This window comes from Helianthus annuus, chromosome 14, assembly GCF_002127325.2.
Source record: "Helianthus annuus cultivar XRQ/B chromosome 14, HanXRQr2.0-SUNRISE, whole genome shotgun sequence".
NCBI classification, from domain to species: Eukaryota; Viridiplantae; Streptophyta; class Magnoliopsida; order Asterales; family Asteraceae; genus Helianthus; species Helianthus annuus.
Window position 1 is genome coordinate 15831051 of NC_035446.2, and position 19833 is coordinate 15850883.

The 19833-nt window shown below is 39.3% G+C and overlaps 1 protein-coding gene and 1 long non-coding RNA gene across 2 annotated transcripts; both read left to right on the forward strand.

The window, feature by feature from the left end:
- Positions 1-14209: 14209 nt before the first annotated feature.
- On the forward strand, positions 14210-15837 carry LOC110908111 (zinc finger CCCH domain-containing protein 44-like). The gene is made up of 4 exons (XM_022153016.2): positions 14210-14697; positions 14776-14963; positions 15156-15650; positions 15772-15837. The coding sequence occupies exons 1-3, from the start codon at positions 14601-14603 to the stop codon at positions 15495-15497; spliced, it is 627 nt and encodes a 208-aa protein (XP_022008708.1). The 5' UTR covers positions 14210-14600; the 3' UTR covers positions 15498-15650; positions 15772-15837.
- A 467-nt stretch (positions 15838-16304) lies between these two features.
- Positions 16305-17363, forward strand: LOC110908112. Its single transcript, XR_002574161.2, has 2 exons — positions 16305-16407; positions 16536-17363. It is a non-coding gene; the product is annotated as an uncharacterized LOC110908112 (long non-coding RNA).
- The last annotated feature ends 2470 nt before the right edge of the window (positions 17364-19833 follow it).

Here is a 19833-nt window from a genome sequence, read left to right on the forward strand (position 1 = left end):
AATTACTAAAATAATCATTTAAATCTAATTTTTTATATAATTACAATCCTACCCTTAACAACTAAAAAGAAAATCAAGGGTCCATATCTGTTCACGCAGTTCACTCTTGGGAGGTTGTTCACGCTGGAACCCTACCCTACATATATATATATATATATATATATATATATATATATATATATATATATATATATATATATATATATATATATATATATATATATATATATATATATATATATATATATATATATATATATATATATATATATATATATATATATATATATATATATATATAGGGGACCGCTAAAATGAGAACCACCTCGAGTTGTAAGTGTCACACCCCCAAAATCCACCTGCGGATAACACCCGCTTCGAGGGCGTGACTGACCAGGATCCAGCCACCAATTATACCGAATACTTAAGTTGATAACAAAAGTAATACTTACTAATCATAAGCTTAGCAAATATTAAGTTCAGAGTTTAAAGTTTTAAGTTCAAAACAGTAATAAGTAGCGGAAGCTTAAGTAAGGTAGATTAAAACCAAGTTCATGTTTCAAAATAAGGTGACACCCAACACAAGGGTGAACAGACACTACACGTCCCCAAGCTGCAAGCTCCTTCGTCACTGGTTACCTGCAAAGCATGCAGTAAGGGGTCAACAATAATGCTGAGTGAGTTCACTAGTTGTCCAGTTTTAATTACCAAAAACTTTGTTTCACCGGTTAATTTATCCGTTTATACATGCCCTGGGGAGCTACCTCAAATGTTAGCGACTAAACTGTTTTTCCAATACCGAACACTAGGTAACCGTTGCGTATCCGCAGGATGCCCCGATGTCAATGTTCTATCATCATTGACGGATTTCTGAGTACATTAGTTCACGACCGATCCCAAACCAGGGCACGGTGTGAGGCTGGTAAACACCTAAATAGCGCTATCAACTAATAACCCGTTCGCCTGAACCCGGCGACTAATCGGTATTTGTAGTAGGGACTTGAGTGATAGAGTTTCGTTTAGTGCCGTTAGTTGCAATCCGTATAAACAGTAATTAACCAAAAGGTTTCCCAATACCAGGGAAGGAAAAGTAAGTTTTCTTCCCGAAAACTAGGGAAGGTATGTGAATAGTATCCCCTTTTACCAGGGGATAGGATTGTTTTAGTCTCGTGTCCCAAACCACCGGGACGCATGCTTTTAAGTTGTGAACTCACCTTGGGTTGCTCGGTAGGTTTAGGTTACTTGTCAATCACGTTGGTCACCACGTCCTAACATGGTTACCGGTATAGGTCAGGTTCGGTGTACAAGTAATCACGTAAGAACATATACAGGCACATAACATGCATACAAGTAATAGTCATGGGGTTATTGGGCCGGCCCTAACAGTAACACAGTCAACAGAACACAGCAACACATAGTCCATTTAACAGATAGTCCAACACAGAATGGCCCAATAACTAAAATGAACAGCCCACTCGCAACCAGCTGGTCTCGAGTCGCAACCAGGTGGTCTCGGCTTGTCACGCTGTGGTTGCGAGTCGCAACCGTGGTCTCGAGTGGTCACGTTTTGGTTGCGAGTCGCAACGGCGTGATCTCGAGTCGCAATCTCGTGGTTTCGAGTTGTCCTGCTATGGTTGCGAGTCGCAACCGTGTGGTTTCGAGTTGTAATGCCGTCGTTGCGAGTCGTAATCCGTCACTTTCATGTACACGTGATGATGCAGATATGACAGTCCAAATTGTACCAAGAATTCAGGCCCATAATAGGAAACAACCAATAATATTTCACTAACACTTTGCCTAATCTGAATACTAGTAAAGATAGATCAAACTTTGCCATTTTTGAATCTTCAAACCCTCATTCAACAAGTTCATCCTATATTCATATTTTTCTAGGGTTTTCATCATAACAAATCATACCTTTTATGAACCAAAAATCACATTTTTATGACAAGATTATCATGGCAAGAACAAAGAACATACAATATATAGCCGAAATCTTATGTTTAGCATCATCATCTTTGCAAGAAATAAAGAAGCATAGTATGGTTAGCCATAATCATTCTTAATCTACCATTTCTAGTTATTTTAAGCATGTTTAGCAATTTTTCATACACAAGGTTTAACACACATAATCCAACTTCACAAATCATCCAAAAATCATGTGCAACAATTTTAACTAACCATCTTCTAGTTCATACAATATACATAAATCTTATGCACATAGTAACAACACTAACCGGTTGTGAAGAAGGAGGATGAGCCGAAAGAAAGGAAGAAAATGAGAGAAGATGAAGTGTCCGAGTGATGGTCTTGACCGAGTGTCTTGTCCGATTTGTTCCAAGCTTGAACCGAGATCAAGGAGAAGGAAAGTGGTGTTTGTAGATGGTTTTCTAGTGAGAGAGATTAGAAGAAGTGTTGGTGTGTAAAATGAAGCAAGTGGGGAAAAGGGTGGGATTTATACAAGGGGTCACGAGTTGGGCTTGGGGGTTTCGGCCCAACCGGTTTCGGCTCAACGGCCCACTCGAGACCGAGTGGCCCACTCGCAACCGCCCGGTTGCGAGTCATGGTCTCGGGTCGTGGTTTCGGCTCTCATATATATATATATAATACATACATACATCACATATCATGCACAAAGGTCACGTTTTCATTTAATAATATTTATATACACAAAATATTACAAAGTGATCGTTCGGAAAAACCTCGAGTGTCACATTATCCCCAAGTTTTAAGAACTTTCGTCCCGAAAGTTGAAGCAGCCACTGCCAAGCTAGCGTGTTTTAACGGGGTGTCACATCATCCCCCCGTTAGTTTGGAATTTCGTCCCGAAATTCGGTTGTAGCTTCAGTGCTGGGGTTTTCGTTTGGGAATAACTGGGGATACTTGGACTTCATCTGGTCCTCCCGCTCCCAGGTAACTCTGGGCCGCGTCGTGAGTTCCAACGAACTCGCACAAGGGGTATCTGGCTACGTTTGAGGGTTTTGATCTCTCGATCCGTGATCTCAATCGGTTCCTCAGTGAAGTGTAGCTGTTCGTCAATCGTCAGTTCCTTAAAAGGAATCACAAGTGTTTCATCCGACAAACACTTCTTCAGGTTAGATACGTGAAAAACGTTGTGCACTGCACTCAGCTCTGCAGGCAGGTTCAATCTATAAGCAACCTTACCGATTTTCTCGGTAATTTCGAATGGTCCAACATACCGTGGATTCAGTTTGCCTCGTTTACCGAAACGGACCACACCCTTCCAGGGTGAGACTTTGAGTAGAACCCGGTCCCCGACCTGGAATTCTAACGGTTTTCTACGCTTGTCAGCGTAGCTTTTCTGACGGTCACGAGCTGCCGCCATGCGTTGCCTGATCTGTGAAATCTTTTCAGTTGTATCTACCACTAGCTCTGGGCCTGTGAGTTGACTGTCACCGACTTCCGCCCAACAGAGAGGTGATCGGCATTTACGACCGTACAATGCCTCAAAAGGTGCCGCCTGAATGCTAGTGTGGTAGCTGTTGTTGTAGGAGAATTCCACCAGCGGCAGATGCTTCTCCCAGTTCTTGCCAAAATCGATCACACATGCTCTAAGCATGTCTTCCAGGGTTTGGATGGTGCGTTCAGACTGCCCATCCGTTTGCGGGTGGTAAGCGGTGCTCATGTCCAAACGTGAGCCAAAGCATTTGTGCATAGCTTGCCACAACTCGGAAGTAAAACGAGCGTCTCGGTCGGAAATAATAGAAGTTGGCACCCCGTGCCTGGAGACTACTTCCTTTAAATAGACTTCTGCCAAGGTAGAAAACTTGTCCGTTTCCTTAATGGCCAAAAAGTGTGCAGACTTAGTCAATCGATCTACTATCACCCAAATAGTATCATTCCCGCGTTGAGATCTAGGTAGCCCTGTAACAAAATCCATGGAAATCTGTTCCCATTTCCATTTCGGGATTTCGGGTTGCTGTGGTAGGCCTGCTGGTTTCTGATACTCGATCTTGACTCTTGCGCAGGTCAAACATTTGCCAACGTAGGCTGCTATGTGGGCTTTCATGCCAGGCCACCAGTAAGTGGTTTTCAAGTCGTGGTACATCTTATCTGCACCAGGATGTACTGAATAACGGGACTTATGGGCTTCGTCCATTACAAGCTCTCGTAGATCTCCGTAAAGTGGGACCCAAATGCGCCCTGCCACATAGTAGGCGCCGTCTTCTTTCTGTTCTAGTTGCTGTCTCGATCCTCGCAGGGACTCAGCCCTGATGTTTTCCGGTTTCAAAGCTTCAATCTGAGCATTTCGGATCTGGGTAGGGAGACTAGACTGGATGGTAAGTTGTAATGCTCGCACGCGCCGTGGTATAGTGTCTTTCCGGCTGAGGGCGTCTGCCACAACATTGGCCTTGCCCGGATGGTACTTGATGGCGCACTCGTAGTCATTCAGAAGTTCAACCCATCGACGTTGTCGCATGTTTAATTCCTTCTGCTTGAAGATATGCTCGAGACTCCTGTGATCGGTGTAAATGGTGCACTTGGTACCGTACAGGTAATGTCTCCATATCTTAAGCGCAAATATCACTGCTCCCAGTTCTAAGTCGTGTGTAGTGTAATTCCTTTCGTGCGTCTTAAGTTGTCGAGAGGCGTAAGCAATAACATTCTCGCGTTGCATCAACACGCAACCGAGCCCATGAATAGACGCATCGCAGTAAACCACAAAGTCGTCCGTTCCTTCAGGTAACGAGAGAATAGGAGCACTGCAGAGGTTATCCTTAAGCCTCTGAAAAGCAGATTCCTGTGCTTCATTCCACTTGTAGGTGACACCTTTTTGAGTGAGCGTAGTGAGGGGTTGTGCAATCTTCGAGAATCCTTGAATGAATCTGCGGTAGTAACCTGCCAATCCCAAGAATTGGCGAACTTCAGTCGGAGTCTTAGGGGTAGGCCAATTTTTTATAGAGTCGATCTTAGCTGGGTCGACGTGGATTCCATCCTTGTTAACCACGTGCCCAAGGAAATGGACTTCTCGAAGCCAGAAGTCGCATTTCGAGAACTTGGCATACAGTTGCTCATTGCGAAGGAGTTCGAGGATAAGGCGTAGGTGCTGTTCATGCTCTTCCTGACTTTTCGAGTAGATCAAGATGTCGTCTATAAACACGATCACAAATTTGTCGAGGTAGGGTTTGCATACTCGGTTCATAAGATCCATGAACACTGCAGGGGCGTTGGTCATCCCAAAGGGCATAACGAGGAATTCATAATGACCATAACGAGTTCTGAATGCAGTCTTGGAAATATCTTCATTACGGACCCTTAACTGATGGTAGCCTGATCGCAGGTCAATCTTGGAGTAGTAGCTCGATCCTTGCAGTTGATCAAACAAATCGTCGATTCGCGGGAGAGGGTAACGATTCTTGATGGTAACCTTGTTCAACTCACGATAGTCAATGCACATTCGGAACGTGCCATCCTTCTTCTTAACAAAGAGTACCGGTGCTCCCCAGGGTGATGAACTAGGACGGATAAATCCTTTATCCAAAAGTTCTTGTAGTTGCGTCGAGAGTTCCTTCAATTCTGCGGGGGCTAGACGGTAAGGTGCACGAGCTATAGGCGCTGCTCCGGGAGCTAGCTCGATTTGGAATTCGACCTGACGATGGGGAGGGAGTCCAGGTAGTTCCTCAGGAAATACCTCGGGATAGTCGCGCACTACTGGAAAGTCTTCAATCCTCTTTTCCTTTTCCTGCGTGTCGGTGACGAGTGCTAAGATAGCGGTGTGCCCTTTTCGTAGACACTTCTGGGCTTTCAAGAACGAGATAACGCCGGAGATTTCTCCACTTTTGCCACCTTGTATAATGAGGGGTTTGCCAGAACGGCGAGGAATACGAACTGCTTTCTCTTGACAAAGGATCTCAGCGCGATGCTTGGATAACCAATCCATACCAATAACGACGTCGAAGCTTCCAAGAGTAACAGGGAAAAGATCGATACTAAATGTCTGACCAGACAACTCTAGTTTGCAACCCTTGACAACGTGTGAGGCCTCGATGTTCCTACCATTAGCTAACTCGACGACATGAGGAGAACTTAGTAACGAAAGCGGACGCTTAAGCTTCTTACTAATACGTAGGGATACATAACTAGCATCGGCACCGGAATCAAATAACACAGAAACATAACGATCATCGAGTAGGAACTCACCCGTCACGACATTGGGGTCATTCCTTGCTTCACCAGCTCCAATCACGAAAGCTCTTCCTCTAGCACCATTCCCAGCATTGTTGTTCTGATTGTTGTTCCCAGCTCCCTGATTATTGTTGCGGTTCTGATTCAGTTCAGGGCAATCCTTCTTAAAGTGCCCCTCAGCTCCACACTTAAAACATGCCCTGTTGTTTCCCTGCTGCTGATGCTGTTGGGGTTGTTGCTGATTCTGTCTAGCTGGGAACTGACTTCGACAATCCTTGGCGTCGTGCCCCATCTTGTGGCATCGCTGACACTGGCCCTTGTTACATGCCCCATTGTGGTGCTTGTTACACTTGTTGCACTTAGGGTAGCTTCCCCGGTAGCTACCCTGTTGTTGAGTGCCCTTGTTGTTTTCAGTTTTCCTTTGTTGCGCTGGGGCCTGAGTGGGGTTAGCATCCTTGCTTTGACTTCCCTCCCACTTACGCTTGCTGTCACTAGAAGTTCCGACAGTAGCACTGATCCTTTTGGGCAACCTGCCCTCTTCCACGGCCTGATCAGTAAGTTTGTGAGCAAGTCGAACAATCGGCTGAATGGTAGTGTGGTTAGCTGAAGTTACATGGCTTCGGATTTCTGGAGCTAAACCTTTGATGTACAGTTCGATCCTTCGGTACATTGGTCGAGACATGTTTGGGCAAAGAGCAGCATAGTCATTAGACAGCTTGGTGTAAGTTTCAATTTCCGACCCAACCATCTTGAGCTCGTAGTACTCATTCTCAAGCTTGTGGATGTCATCCCGATGACAGTATTCATCCTTAATCATATCCTTGAAATCCTCCCATGCGGTAGCATTAGCAGTTTCCAAACCAAACATCTGAATCTGCGCCTTCCACCAAGAAAGCGCGCTTCCTTCAAGCGTAGCAGTAGCAAACTTCACCCAGTTCGCAGGGGGACACTCGCAAACAGCAAAAACAGCTTCAATTTTCTCAATCCAATGCAGAAGACCTATGGCACCCTCAGTGCCGTTGAAAGGGAGAGGTTTGCAATCCATGAAAGTTTTGAAAGTACACACTGGTGGTTGCGCAGGTGCATGCTGACCTGTTCGTGAGAAGCGAAGCGTATAGGTTTAGAGGCGAAAAGTCGATGTGGCGGTAGGATCTAAACATCCTAAAACAACGAGCTTACCTATAGGGTGAGCTGCGAAAGCTGCAGCCACTGTGTTGAGTAGGTTAGTGAACTGAGCCTGTGTCATGTTAATGTTTCCTCTTCCGCGTCCACTCATTGTCTTCATAACCAGAAAACGCAGTATGAGTGTGATGCCGTAGTGTAGCGAGAATGAGATAGAAGAGAGAGGTGTATCTATCTGATTTAGGCATACTAGTACGTATAGCATAACAGGAAACATAAAGTAAGTAACAAGTAAACACTGGTCCGAGCTATGAGGTCAAAAGTGTTGAGCCTTGCACTTGGAGTGTAGTGTCGTCGCGAGGCACGGGTTATAGTCTGGTTTTCTCCAAAAAGATTTTCCCCTTTTTAAAACCAAGTTCACTATAACCAATGGCTCTGATACCAATCTGTCACACCCCCAAAATCCACCTGCGGATAACACCCGCTTCGAGGGCGTGACTGACCAGGATCCAGCCACCAATTATACCGAATACTTAAGTTGATAACAAAAGTAATACTTACTAATCATAAGCTTAGCAAATATTAAGTTCAGAGTTTAAAGTTTTAAGTTCAAAACAGTAATAAGTAGCGGAAGCTTAAGTAAGGTAGATTAAAACCAAGTTCATGTTTCAAAATAAGGTGACACCCAACACAAGGGTGAACAGACACTACACGTCCCCAAGCTGCAAGCTCCTTCGTCACTGGTTACCTGCAAAGCATGCAGTAAGGGGTCAACAATAATGCTGAGTGAGTTCACTAGTTGTCCAGTTTTAATTACCAAAAACTTTGTTTCACCGGTTAATTTATCCGTTTATACATGCCCTGGGGAGCTACCTCAAATGTTAGCGACTAAACTGTTTTTCCAATACCGAACACTAGGTAACCGTTGCGTATCCGCAGGATGCCCCGATGTCAATGTTCTATCATCATTGACGGATTTCTGAGTACATTAGTTCACGACCGATCCCAAACCAGGGCACGGTGTGAGGCTGGTAAACACCTAAATAGCGCTATCAACTAATAACCCGTTCGCCTGAACCCGGCGACTAATCGGTATTTGTAGTAGGGACTTGAGTGATAGAGTTTCGTTTAGTGCCGTTAGTTGCAATCCGTATAAACAGTAATTAACCAAAAGGTTTCCCAATACCAGGGAAGGAAAAGTAAGTTTTCTTCCCGAAAACTAGGGAAGGTATGTGAATAGTATCCCCTTTTACCAGGGGATAGGATTGTTTTAGTCTCGTGTCCCAAACCACCGGGACGCATGCTTTTAAGTTGTGAACTCACCTTGGGTTGCTCGGTAGGTTTAGGTTACTTGTCAATCACGTTGGTCACCACGTCCTAACATGGTTACCGGTATAGGTCAGGTTCGGTGTACAAGTAATCACGTAAGAACATATACAGGCACATAACATGCATACAAGTAATAGTCATGGGGTTATTGGGCCGGCCCTAACAGTAACACAGTCAACAGAACACAGCAACACATAGTCCATTTAACAGATAGTCCAACACAGAATGGCCCAATAACTAAAATGAACAGCCCACTCGCAACCAGCTGGTCTCGAGTCGCAACCAGGTGGTCTCGGCTTGTCACGCTGTGGTTGCGAGTCGCAACCGTGGTCTCGAGTGGTCACGTTTTGGTTGCGAGTCGCAACGGCGTGATCTCGAGTCGCAATCTCGTGGTTTCGAGTTGTCCTGCTATGGTTGCGAGTCGCAACCGTGTGGTTTCGAGTTGTAATGCCGTCGTTGCGAGTCGTAATCCGTCACTTTCATGTACACGTGATGATGCAGATATGACAGTCCAAATTGTACCAAGAATTCAGGCCCATAATAGGAAACAACCAATAATATTTCACTAACACTTTGCCTAATCTGAATACTAGTAAAGATAGATCAAACTTTGCCATTTTTGAATCTTCAAACCCTCATTCAACAAGTTCATCCTATATTCATATTTTTCTAGGGTTTTCATCATAACAAATCATACCTTTTATGAACCAAAAATCACATTTTTATGACAAGATTATCATGGCAAGAACAAAGAACATACAATATATAGCCGAAATCTTATGTTTAGCATCATCATCTTTGCAAGAAATAAAGAAGCATAGTATGGTTAGCCATAATCATTCTTAATCTACCATTTCTAGTTATTTTAAGCATGTTTAGCAATTTTTCATACACAAGGTTTAACACACATAATCCAACTTCACAAATCATCCAAAAATCATGTGCAACAATTTTAACTAACCATCTTCTAGTTCATACAATATACATAAATCTTATGCACATAGTAACAACACTAACCGGTTGTGAAGAAGGAGGATGAGCCGAAAGAAAGGAAGAAAATGAGAGAAGATGAAGTGTCCGAGTGATGGTCTTGACCGAGTGTCTTGTCCGATTTGTTCCAAGCTTGAACCGAGATCAAGGAGAAGGAAAGTGGTGTTTGTAGAGGGTTTTCTAGTGAGAGAGATTAGAAGAAGTGTTGGTGTGTAAAATGAAGCAAGTGGGGAAAAGGGTGGGATTTATACAAGGGGTCACGAGTTGGGCTTGGGGGTTTCGGCCCAACCGGTTTCGGCTCAACGGCCCACTCGAGACCGAGTGGCCCACTCGCAACCGCCCGGTTGCGAGTCATGGTCTCGGGTCGTGGTTTCGGCTCTCATATATATATATATAATACATACATACATACATCACATATCATGCACAAAGGTCACGTTTTCATTTAATAATATTTATATACACAAAATATTACAAAGTGATCGTTCGGAAAAACCTCGAGTGTCACAGTAAGAACCCGTGAGAACTACACCGTACGTGGCGAGGTGGACCAAAAAATTTTTTCATAAACGTAGATGCGTGTATTATAAACACATTTGTAAAAAAAATTCAAAAAAAATGTCGTGTGTGTAGTTTTGAGCACCACAAGTTTGTGTTTACGGGTACCGTAGATCTTACCGAAAAATTTATTAGAACGTGTTGGTGCCGCCATATCTCAAAAACGGATTTGGGCTCGGTAAGTCCAATGGCTATACAACTTCAGCAACAAACAAATATGGATGAGAAGAAAAGATTGGGATTTTTAGAACGTGTTGGTGCCGCCATATCTCAAAAACGGGCAGCAGCTGAGAAGAAAAGATTGGGATTATTAGAAGCTGACATGGAAAAGGCACATGCTAGGCTTTTAAGTACGAAAGGTAGCCAAATTCGTCTCTCAACAGCGAGAGATTGAAAGGAGGCGATTGCGAGAGAGCGTTGACCCAACCAAAAGAAAAATATGGTGACTTAATAAATGTTGTTATTATTTAAAATTGCCCCCTATTCACATTGGTTATCGCGGTTCTTACAATAAGGGTGGTTCTCGCATGAACCCTACCCTATATATATAGGGGGAGGTTCATTTGAGAAGAAAATTAAATTGAGAAGAAAAAGAACAAAGAGTATAATTGTAAAACATTAAATAGTTGTTCTCTGGGAAATTGGCCCGTAATAATCCCACCTATACCTTATTGGCCATTAATAATCCCACCTCAGAATATTCCCCCCACCAGTCCCACCTTTCACCTATTATTCCTACAATGGTCCCCCGTTAAAAAAAAACTTAACGGAGTTAAGCTTTTTTCCAAATAACAAACATATTTTTTAGGGCTTTTGATTAGAACGACAATACGAGTCCATTGATGTAAAACTTGTTTCGAAACGGTGCTCCAAACGATGAAAACGGCGCTTTAATTCGGGTGTTTAAATTTCCAATTAACAAAAATAAAGTCACTTGGAGTACCATTTCGTTTACATCAGTGGACTCGTATCATCATTCTGATTAAAAGCCCTAAAAATCTGTTTGTAATTTGGAAAAAAGCTTAACTCCGTTAAGTTTTTTTTTAACAGGGGACCATTGTAGGAAAAATAGGTGAAAGGTGGGACTGGTGGAGGGAATATTCTGAGGTGGGATTACTAATGGCCAATAAGGTCTAGGTGGGATTATTACAGGCCAATTCTTTATTATTATTTTTGACTAATTAATTAGTCATAAAGACTATCATCCTGCACACTAAATTTTTGCCTAGACACATCAAAATTTATCCTACACGTTTTTGAAATTTATCCTACACATACTGAAATTTATCGTACACAACTCGTAATTCATCCTACACACCTCATAATTTATCCTACACTTTAAAATATTTTTTTTCTTCTTTGAAAAAATATATTTTTTTGAAAATAAGTTACAGTTTTAATTTAGTTAGCTATTGAAAAGGAAGACTAACAATTAATGATCTATCTAATTTTACCAACATACCCTTACACCCATATTAAATACAAAAATTAAATGAAGTAAAAGGAAGCATTCTTATTGGTTGAAGATTGTTCTTTTTTATTCTTACAAAAAATTTCTTCTCATTTGAACCCTCCACTATATATATATATATATAGGGGAAAGTTCTACGCAGAACACTAAATATTGCGAGAACACGCAAAACAAAATGAATCACTCATTTTTTCAATACTAAAAACCTAAAAAGTAAATGAAAATGTTATAAATGTAAGATTTATTGTTTCTCACACTAGAATTTAAAACAAAATACGAAAAATCTTCAGTTTTTAAATAACCAACACACATGTAGGTTATGTGTAGGCTAAATTACCTACATGTATATATACTATGTGTTGAGAAAAATATATGATTTTTTTATGTATATGATACATATATGAATGTAAGAAACAAAAAATTTAAGAAATATGAGCCTTAAATTCCAAAATTTAGTGATTTAGAGTTGTTCTTTTTGTTCTCGCAATAATTAGTGTTTTGTAATAATCCTTATCCTATATATATATATATATATATATATATACATGATAGCTGGTTTAATTTTTGTTATGTATTTACAAAATTACCCCCTGTTCACATTGGTTCTCACGGTTATCACTATAACGGTGGTTCTCGCATGAACCCTATATATATATATATATATATATATATATATGTATATAGTGTGAGGTTTATTAGGGAACACTCTTAAAGATTTAACTTAACATGTTAAAAATTATTTTTTTTAAAATCTTTTTTTGGCGCTTATCCTTATATATACTTGTAGAAGCATTTTTAATAAAAAAAAATATCAAAAACTAAAAATATAAAAAAAATTAAAAAAACACTAATTTTTTTTAGAAAAATTATTTTTTTATTCGACTAGTTTCTCTTCCTTTTTATAAAGAAAGCGCTGAAAATTTAAAAAAAAATTGATTTTTAACATGTTAAATTAATCCTATAAGATATAACTATTTTTAAACATTTTTTTACATTTTTTATTAAAAATGTTTCTACTTGTTTTTATAAAAAAAAGCGCCGAAAAAAAACTAGAAAAAAATAATTTTTAACATGTAAAGTATAATTTTTAAAAGTGTTCCCCCGTTCCCCACTTTTTTAGTGTTCCCTAATGAACCCTCCCCTATATATACATATATGTATATATATGTATACATATGTTGCGGTTCTAGAATAAACACTAGTGTATGTGTGAAGTGAGTGAACAAATCATGACCGTCGATTTACATCATCAATCTTAATAAAAAAAATTGCCATTGATTTACACTTGTGTATTGATAATCAATGGCTCGGATTATTTCTCACACAGTTCACTATTAAGAGAGTTGTTCACAAATGAACCTAATCTTATATATATATATATATATATATATATATATATATATATATATATATATATATATATATATATATATATATATATATATATACTATCTATACTATATATAATATACATATCCAAAGGACTTCTTAAGGTAATTGAAATTTCGTTAAAACATCTCTAAAGCATGATGTACAAGTGTTTTAAGCATCAGAAAACATCCATTTCCACTTATACCCTTCAACTAAAAAACACAGATAGATCAGGTTTCACTCTCATTTCAAAACATTTCAAAATGTCCGCTTCCCTCCTCTCTCTCTCTCTCTCTCTCCGGCGATCCAGATCTGGATCTAGGGTTTTTCTCCATCACGTTTCTACTACTCCATTTCTTCATGGAAATCATTGGAATCAAACTCAAGTCTAGGTTCGAGTACACAAATATGGAGAAACCACATTCGTGCCATCTCTTCTGCTACTGATTCGCTTCAGATCCGGACATGGATTTTATTCCAAGGTTCGATTACACAAATATTTCACATGTTTCTTACTCTAATCAAAGGTTTCTTACATATGTAAGTCGGTTTTTTTATTTTGTTAACCAACTGATGGCCAAAATCGTTGTTTGATGACGATTTTATGGGATTTTCGGTCGCGTTATTTGTAAGCCAGATTTGATGACGATTTCATGTTATTTGGTTCTGTATTGAATTCTGAATTGGATTATCCAGACATTAGTTTAAGATTCTTCAAGTTTTGTGAAGAGCGGTCTAATTTACTCGACACCCAGAGGTAAATTTAAGATTCGTGAATATTATTGCATGTTTACACTTTTGTAATGTGTTGTTCTATGGCAACAATCTCCAAGGATTATTAAATGTTGCAGCATTTGCGATTTCTGGGTATGGTTCATCTAAAGGAAGGCATTGTAATCAACATTTCTTTTTTATTTTCTTATTATGGCTCATCTAAAAATAACTGCATAAAGTATATGGGTTTGGTTTGATAAGAAAATAGTTTAGTGAAAGAAAACCTTTGATTAATATGTTTTTACAGCCAAAGACGTAAATGTAAGAAGTTGTTTTTGCAGCGCGTTTTTATTTAAGCTATTGTATATTATCGAGGGTTTTGTTTTTATCAGGTTGTACAAAGCATCATAAGCGAGCTTGAATCACAAGGGGGCTTTTGAGAATTAATTCAAGGGGGCTTTTGTAATTATTAAATATACATTTATATTTTTTGTTGTAAAATTTTAGATTTAAAGTATTAATATGCGAAAAAAATAAAAAAAAATTCAGGGGTTTGGGTCTGATTGATTTGCGAAAAAAATTCAGCTGCCGTTTCAGGATTAACTTTTCTGTTTGTCGCATTGTTATGAAGGTTTGTGTTCCTAAATGTTTACATTCTTTGTTTGTGCTTGGTGTGTTATTGAGGTTGTTTGATGGTAAATACAAGTGTTTTGATTATGTCGAGTGTTTGATCATGTCGTGCATGTTCAGTTTGATGTAAATACATCGGTTTAAATACATCTTTTGGAATAACTGTTATAGATCATCACTTGCCTCTCAGACACTATTCTCTTCACTTAGTTCATCTCGAAATCAGACTTAATTAGAGGCAGTTGGTTAATTAGAGGCAGATGGATGGATGGATGGATGGATGGATGGACGGACGAACGGACGGACGGACGTACGGACGGACGGACGGACGGACATTGGGAAATCTAAAAGCCGGTTTATATGTAGTAAGTTTGATTACTAAAAGAGCTATTAACATTATGAAAGTTGTTGTGAAATAATTTGATTGCATTTCTTGTTTCCAGATTGGCATAAATGTGATACTTGTAAAAGAGCTTCAGATTTCCAATGCTATTGCTGTCCAAAGAGTGTTTGCGGACGTTGTATGAAATCTGCCGATTTTATTCATGTTAAAGGGAAGAAAGGATTCTGTGATCAAAGCTTGAAGCTTACACTACTTGTGGTAGAAAAGAAAGATGTTGATTCTGATGGGGTATTTTTGTAAATTACCATTTTTACGTTGTTTATGTTTTAAAGTTCAATCACATATGATTGTTTGATAACTGTTCTAAATTGATAGAAACTATATTCAAAACTAGCAAGTGCTAAATGATACGAATTAATATAATTTAACAAAAACGATAATTGTTTTTGAACGATTCTTAACTTGGAATGTGGTTTTCAGGAAACTGTAGACTTTAACAATCGGAACACGTACGAGACTCTATATAAGGAATATTGGGAGATTATTAATGACGCTGAAAAGTTGACTCTTGAAGAACTATTATCCGCCAAAACAAAACTGAAATCTGGAAAAAATTACGATTCAGACCAAAATGACGAAAGTGATGAGTACCAATGTTCGGATTCTGAAGAAAACGAAGAAAAGAAACCACATAGTTCCGAAAAGAAATTGAAAAGAGCAAAGCCTGAACCGTTAGGGAAAAAAGTCAAAACAATAGTCAAAAAGGAAGTCAAAGTCAAACAAGGAAGAGTTCATGGGATGGGGATCAACGCGTGTCATTGAATTTCTTACCTAGATAGGAAAAGATACATCTATTGCATTATCTCAACGTGAGCTAGAAAACATCGTTAAAAGGTACAGCTAGGAAATGAATCTAATCCAAAAGAACAAGATAGTCGAGTGTGACGAATGGTTACGGATGATGACTTCTCTGAGGTGAACCACCATTAAACCTTAATGTGATGCTAAAAAAGATGGTTGTGATGAATATGATTTTTTCTCCTGTTTTTTTTATTTGTTAAACCATCAACCGTTTTTGAACATTGTAAAATTTCAGGAAGAATGTCAAGATTTAAAAAAGAAAGTGAAATCCGGAATGCTTCAAAAGCTTGAGTTGGTAAGCCTAAAAGTCATTGTGCATTCCCTAATATATATTGCAATAGAATTGTATTTTACAAATGTATATCTACATATACGAAACTGACCATGTTGACTTGCATGACAGTTCTTGAAGAAAAGGCTAGGAGCATTGTTGCAGAAATCGGCCTAGGCGGCCGATTAATCGGCGCTAGGCGGTCACTTACTGCCTAATTTTGAGCTAGGCGGTCAATTAATCGGTCATGGTCAAAAATCGGTCAAAATCGGTCCTAGGTGGTCAAAATCGGTCCTAGGCGGTCAAAAATCGGATTAATCGGACAATATTAGTCTGTCAATATCGGTCAAAATCGGTCCTAGGCGGTCAAAATTGGTCAAAATCGGTCAAAATCGAACTATACTATCTGAAACTTGAAGTATTTATGTGAATTTTGAAGTATTATTTTTATATTATTGGGTATATATATATATAATTTTGAAAAAATACATACAAAAATCCCATTCCGATTAATCCCTATGTTGTACCTCACCGCCCGACTAGCGCCTAGCGCCTTCTACAACATTGGCTAGGAGTCTACACAGGGACATTGTGACACATGTATGTACGAGTAACCATTCATTTATTATTACTCAAATTTATTGTTTCTCACTAATGTTATTACCTCTTTAAGTATATTAGTTGGTTAATGCAATTGCTAACTGCTATAATCATTTTCTGTTAATTAGTGGATTCCTCGAGAGCTTGGCATATTGAAACATCGTATCGACCAAGCAAACGAGAAAAGATGGAGAAAAGAATATCCTTTTTTAGTAATTGATGGAACTTACTCTATACTAATCTAAATTTAGGGGTGTTCACAGCTCAGTTCAGCTGGTTTTGACAAAATTTCTCGGCAGAACCTCTATGTATGATGTCACAATATTGCAAACCCATCCGGAATCATTCGGTTACGCTGTTTGGACAGATTGAACCGGTTGTTATATTTATATTTTTCAAATTTGTTTGTATTAAATTCTTAAAAATTATTGAAATAGTTCATGAACATACGAAATGGCGATGAAACTGGAGAATTTTTTTGGTTCCCTGGAGCAGCTAGAAAAGTCAAGAAAACCATCTATTGTCAAAAGTCCAAGTCAATTGTTTGACTTTAGTAAAGAAAAGTCAAGCATGGATAATATGAGCAAGGTGGATGTTGAAGACATTGAAAGCTCTCAGTGGTTTGTTACATGGCCGAGGGGTGAAAAGGTGGGGCCTGTGTCGTTATCGGTGCTCAAGAACTGTAGTCAGACCCAAGCTACATCAAAATCTATGATTTATAAGATAAGTGAAAGCAAAGAACAGGCCAAGCCACTGACTGCTGTGCTGAATCTTGCTTTTTCTAAAAAATGATCATGTTTTCAGGTGTTCTTTTGAAACTTAAGTTTTGACTTTGCTAAAGTCAAAGTAGTATGTGCAGTTTATGAGTCTGTTTTTAGTGGTGGTATTATATAAGAGCAAGAGACTAGAGGTTTTGGAAACATGTTGTTCATAGTCTAAGAACAGGTAAGACTGGTCTCATTGTGTTCAACTCTCTGCGTATTTTAGTTGTTTTGCTATTTTGTTCTTGAGGATTTTTGCTTCACATGTTGGTTGAAATAGCTTTGCTGATAGAAGACAAAAAAGAAAGGTTTATTGGTTAAACAGGTACAAAAAAGAAAGAAACTATATTATAATGATATTGTTTTTCAAGATGATACTTTAAGATGATTTCTACATGAAAAACCACTCATATTTAAAGAAAGTGTAATAAGTCTAATAAACTGCGGTGCTAAATTTAACTAAATGTTATATATAATGCTTCATATTTAAGAAATTCTATGAACTTTAATTTATTTTCTACAACAATGGCTTTGTTATGAGTTGTTGAAACTGGTCATCATTATTGTGATTTGTGAAAACAAGATATCTCCAAACTGATGATCATTCATGTCCTACACTCCTACCTTGTTAGCTAATTGTATCATATGACATTCATTTTCACCATGTATGATGAGCCATGTCAAAAAAAAAAAAAAAAAAAAAAAATCCTAAAACACAAATCTTTAATTCTTTAATTGAAAAAAAGGTTTGAATACATACATGGACCAAACACATTTTCTTCCGGACTAATCTTGTATTTGGTCGATCTCCTTGTCGTCACCGCGATCAACATTATTAACTCCACCAGCACCATACCTCCATCCATCCTCATCATTTTCTCTATCGTCTTCATTGTCTCCTTGCACATACTTAACAACTACAGGCCATGGCCGCTTCTTGCCTGTGATAGCAGGATAAACATTAAGAACAATTGATTTTTTAAGTGAAGTGTATAGATATGTTTGGTGAATTCGGTTTGGTTTTAAAACCGGTTTGGGCCAAAAATCAGTGTTAACTATTTTTAAAATCGGTTTGGTTTTTAAACGGATTACAAATGTCGCAAAGAAGAACCGTGCTATAACTGCGGTACCATACACAAAACGAGTACCTCGTTTTAAATTGTTGCCGCCGCATCGCGCGGGTTCCGGCTAGTATATATATATATATATATATATATATATATAGTGGAGACGTTCTGGATATCATCAACTACGTGTTCTCAAAGATAATATTCCTAAAAATGTGTTTCGTACTCCATATGGGCACTACGAGTTCGTGGTCATGCCTTTTGGTTTGACTAATGCACCCGCCGTGTTTATGGACCTTATGAACCGTGTTTGCAAACCCTATTTGGGTGGTTTCGTTATAGTTTTTATTGATGATATCCTTATCTATTCTAAGTCTAAAGCTGATCATGCTCGCCATCTACGTCTCATGCTTGAACTTTTGCAGGGTGAACGTCTATATGCTAAGTTTTCTAAATGTGAATTCTGGATTGAAGAAGTGCAGTTTCTAGGGCATATTGTTAGTAGACAGGGTATTCATGTGGACCCTTCGAAAATCGAGGCAGTGAAGAATTGGTGTACGCCTAAATCTGTGACTGAGATTCGTTCTTTCCTAGGATTGGCGGGTTATTACCGCCGGTTCATCGCGGATTTCTCTAAAATCGTTGTTCCTCTTACAACCCTAACCCAGAAAGAGAAATCTTTTGTTTGGGGTCCCGAACAAGAGGAATCCTTTCGAACTCTTAAGGACCTTTTGTGTAATGCTCCTATTTTAACCCTACCTGATGGGAATGACGATTTCGTGGTATATTGTGATGCCTCGAACCGTGGATTGGGCTGTGTGCTGATGCAGCGGGACAAGGTTATCGCTTATGCCTCTCGTCAACTCAAGGTGCATGAGAAAAACTATACTACTCACGATCTGGAGCTTGGTGTAGTTGTTTTCGCGTTAAAGATCTGGCGACACTACCTTTATGGTACTAAGTGTGTGGTCTTCACCGACCATAGGAGCCTTCAGCATATCTTTGACCAAAAAGAGCTGAACATGCGACAGAGGCGATGGGTGGAATTGCTTAACGACTACGACTGCGAAACTCGCTACCATCCTGGTAAGGCGAACGTAGTGGCCGACGCTCTTAGTCGTAAGACTCATGTCAAAGCTATCTGTATATCTAGTGATTTGCATGCCTGTATTCGTGAAGCTTAGTATTCGTCTGCTAATGAAGGAAGTCTATTCGTTGAAGTTCGTGGCACTAACGTTAATCAGCTTGAAACCAAATCTGATGGTCTTCAGTACTATCTAAATCGCATCTGGGTTCCAGATCGTGATAATCTGCGTGAGCTCATTATGAATGAGGCTCACAAATCTCGTTACTCTATCCATCCAGGCGCCGATAAGATGTACCAGGATCTGCGTATGACTTATTGGTGGCCCGGCATGAAGAAGGATATTACTGTGTATGTTTCTAAGTGTCTCACCTATCTAAAGGTGAAAGCTGAACATCAGCGTCCTTCAGGACTATTAGAGCAACCTAAAATCCCAGTTTCAAAATAGGATAGTCTTGCTATGGATTTTATTACCAAGTTACCCCGTACGCCTGCGGTCGTGACAATATTTGGG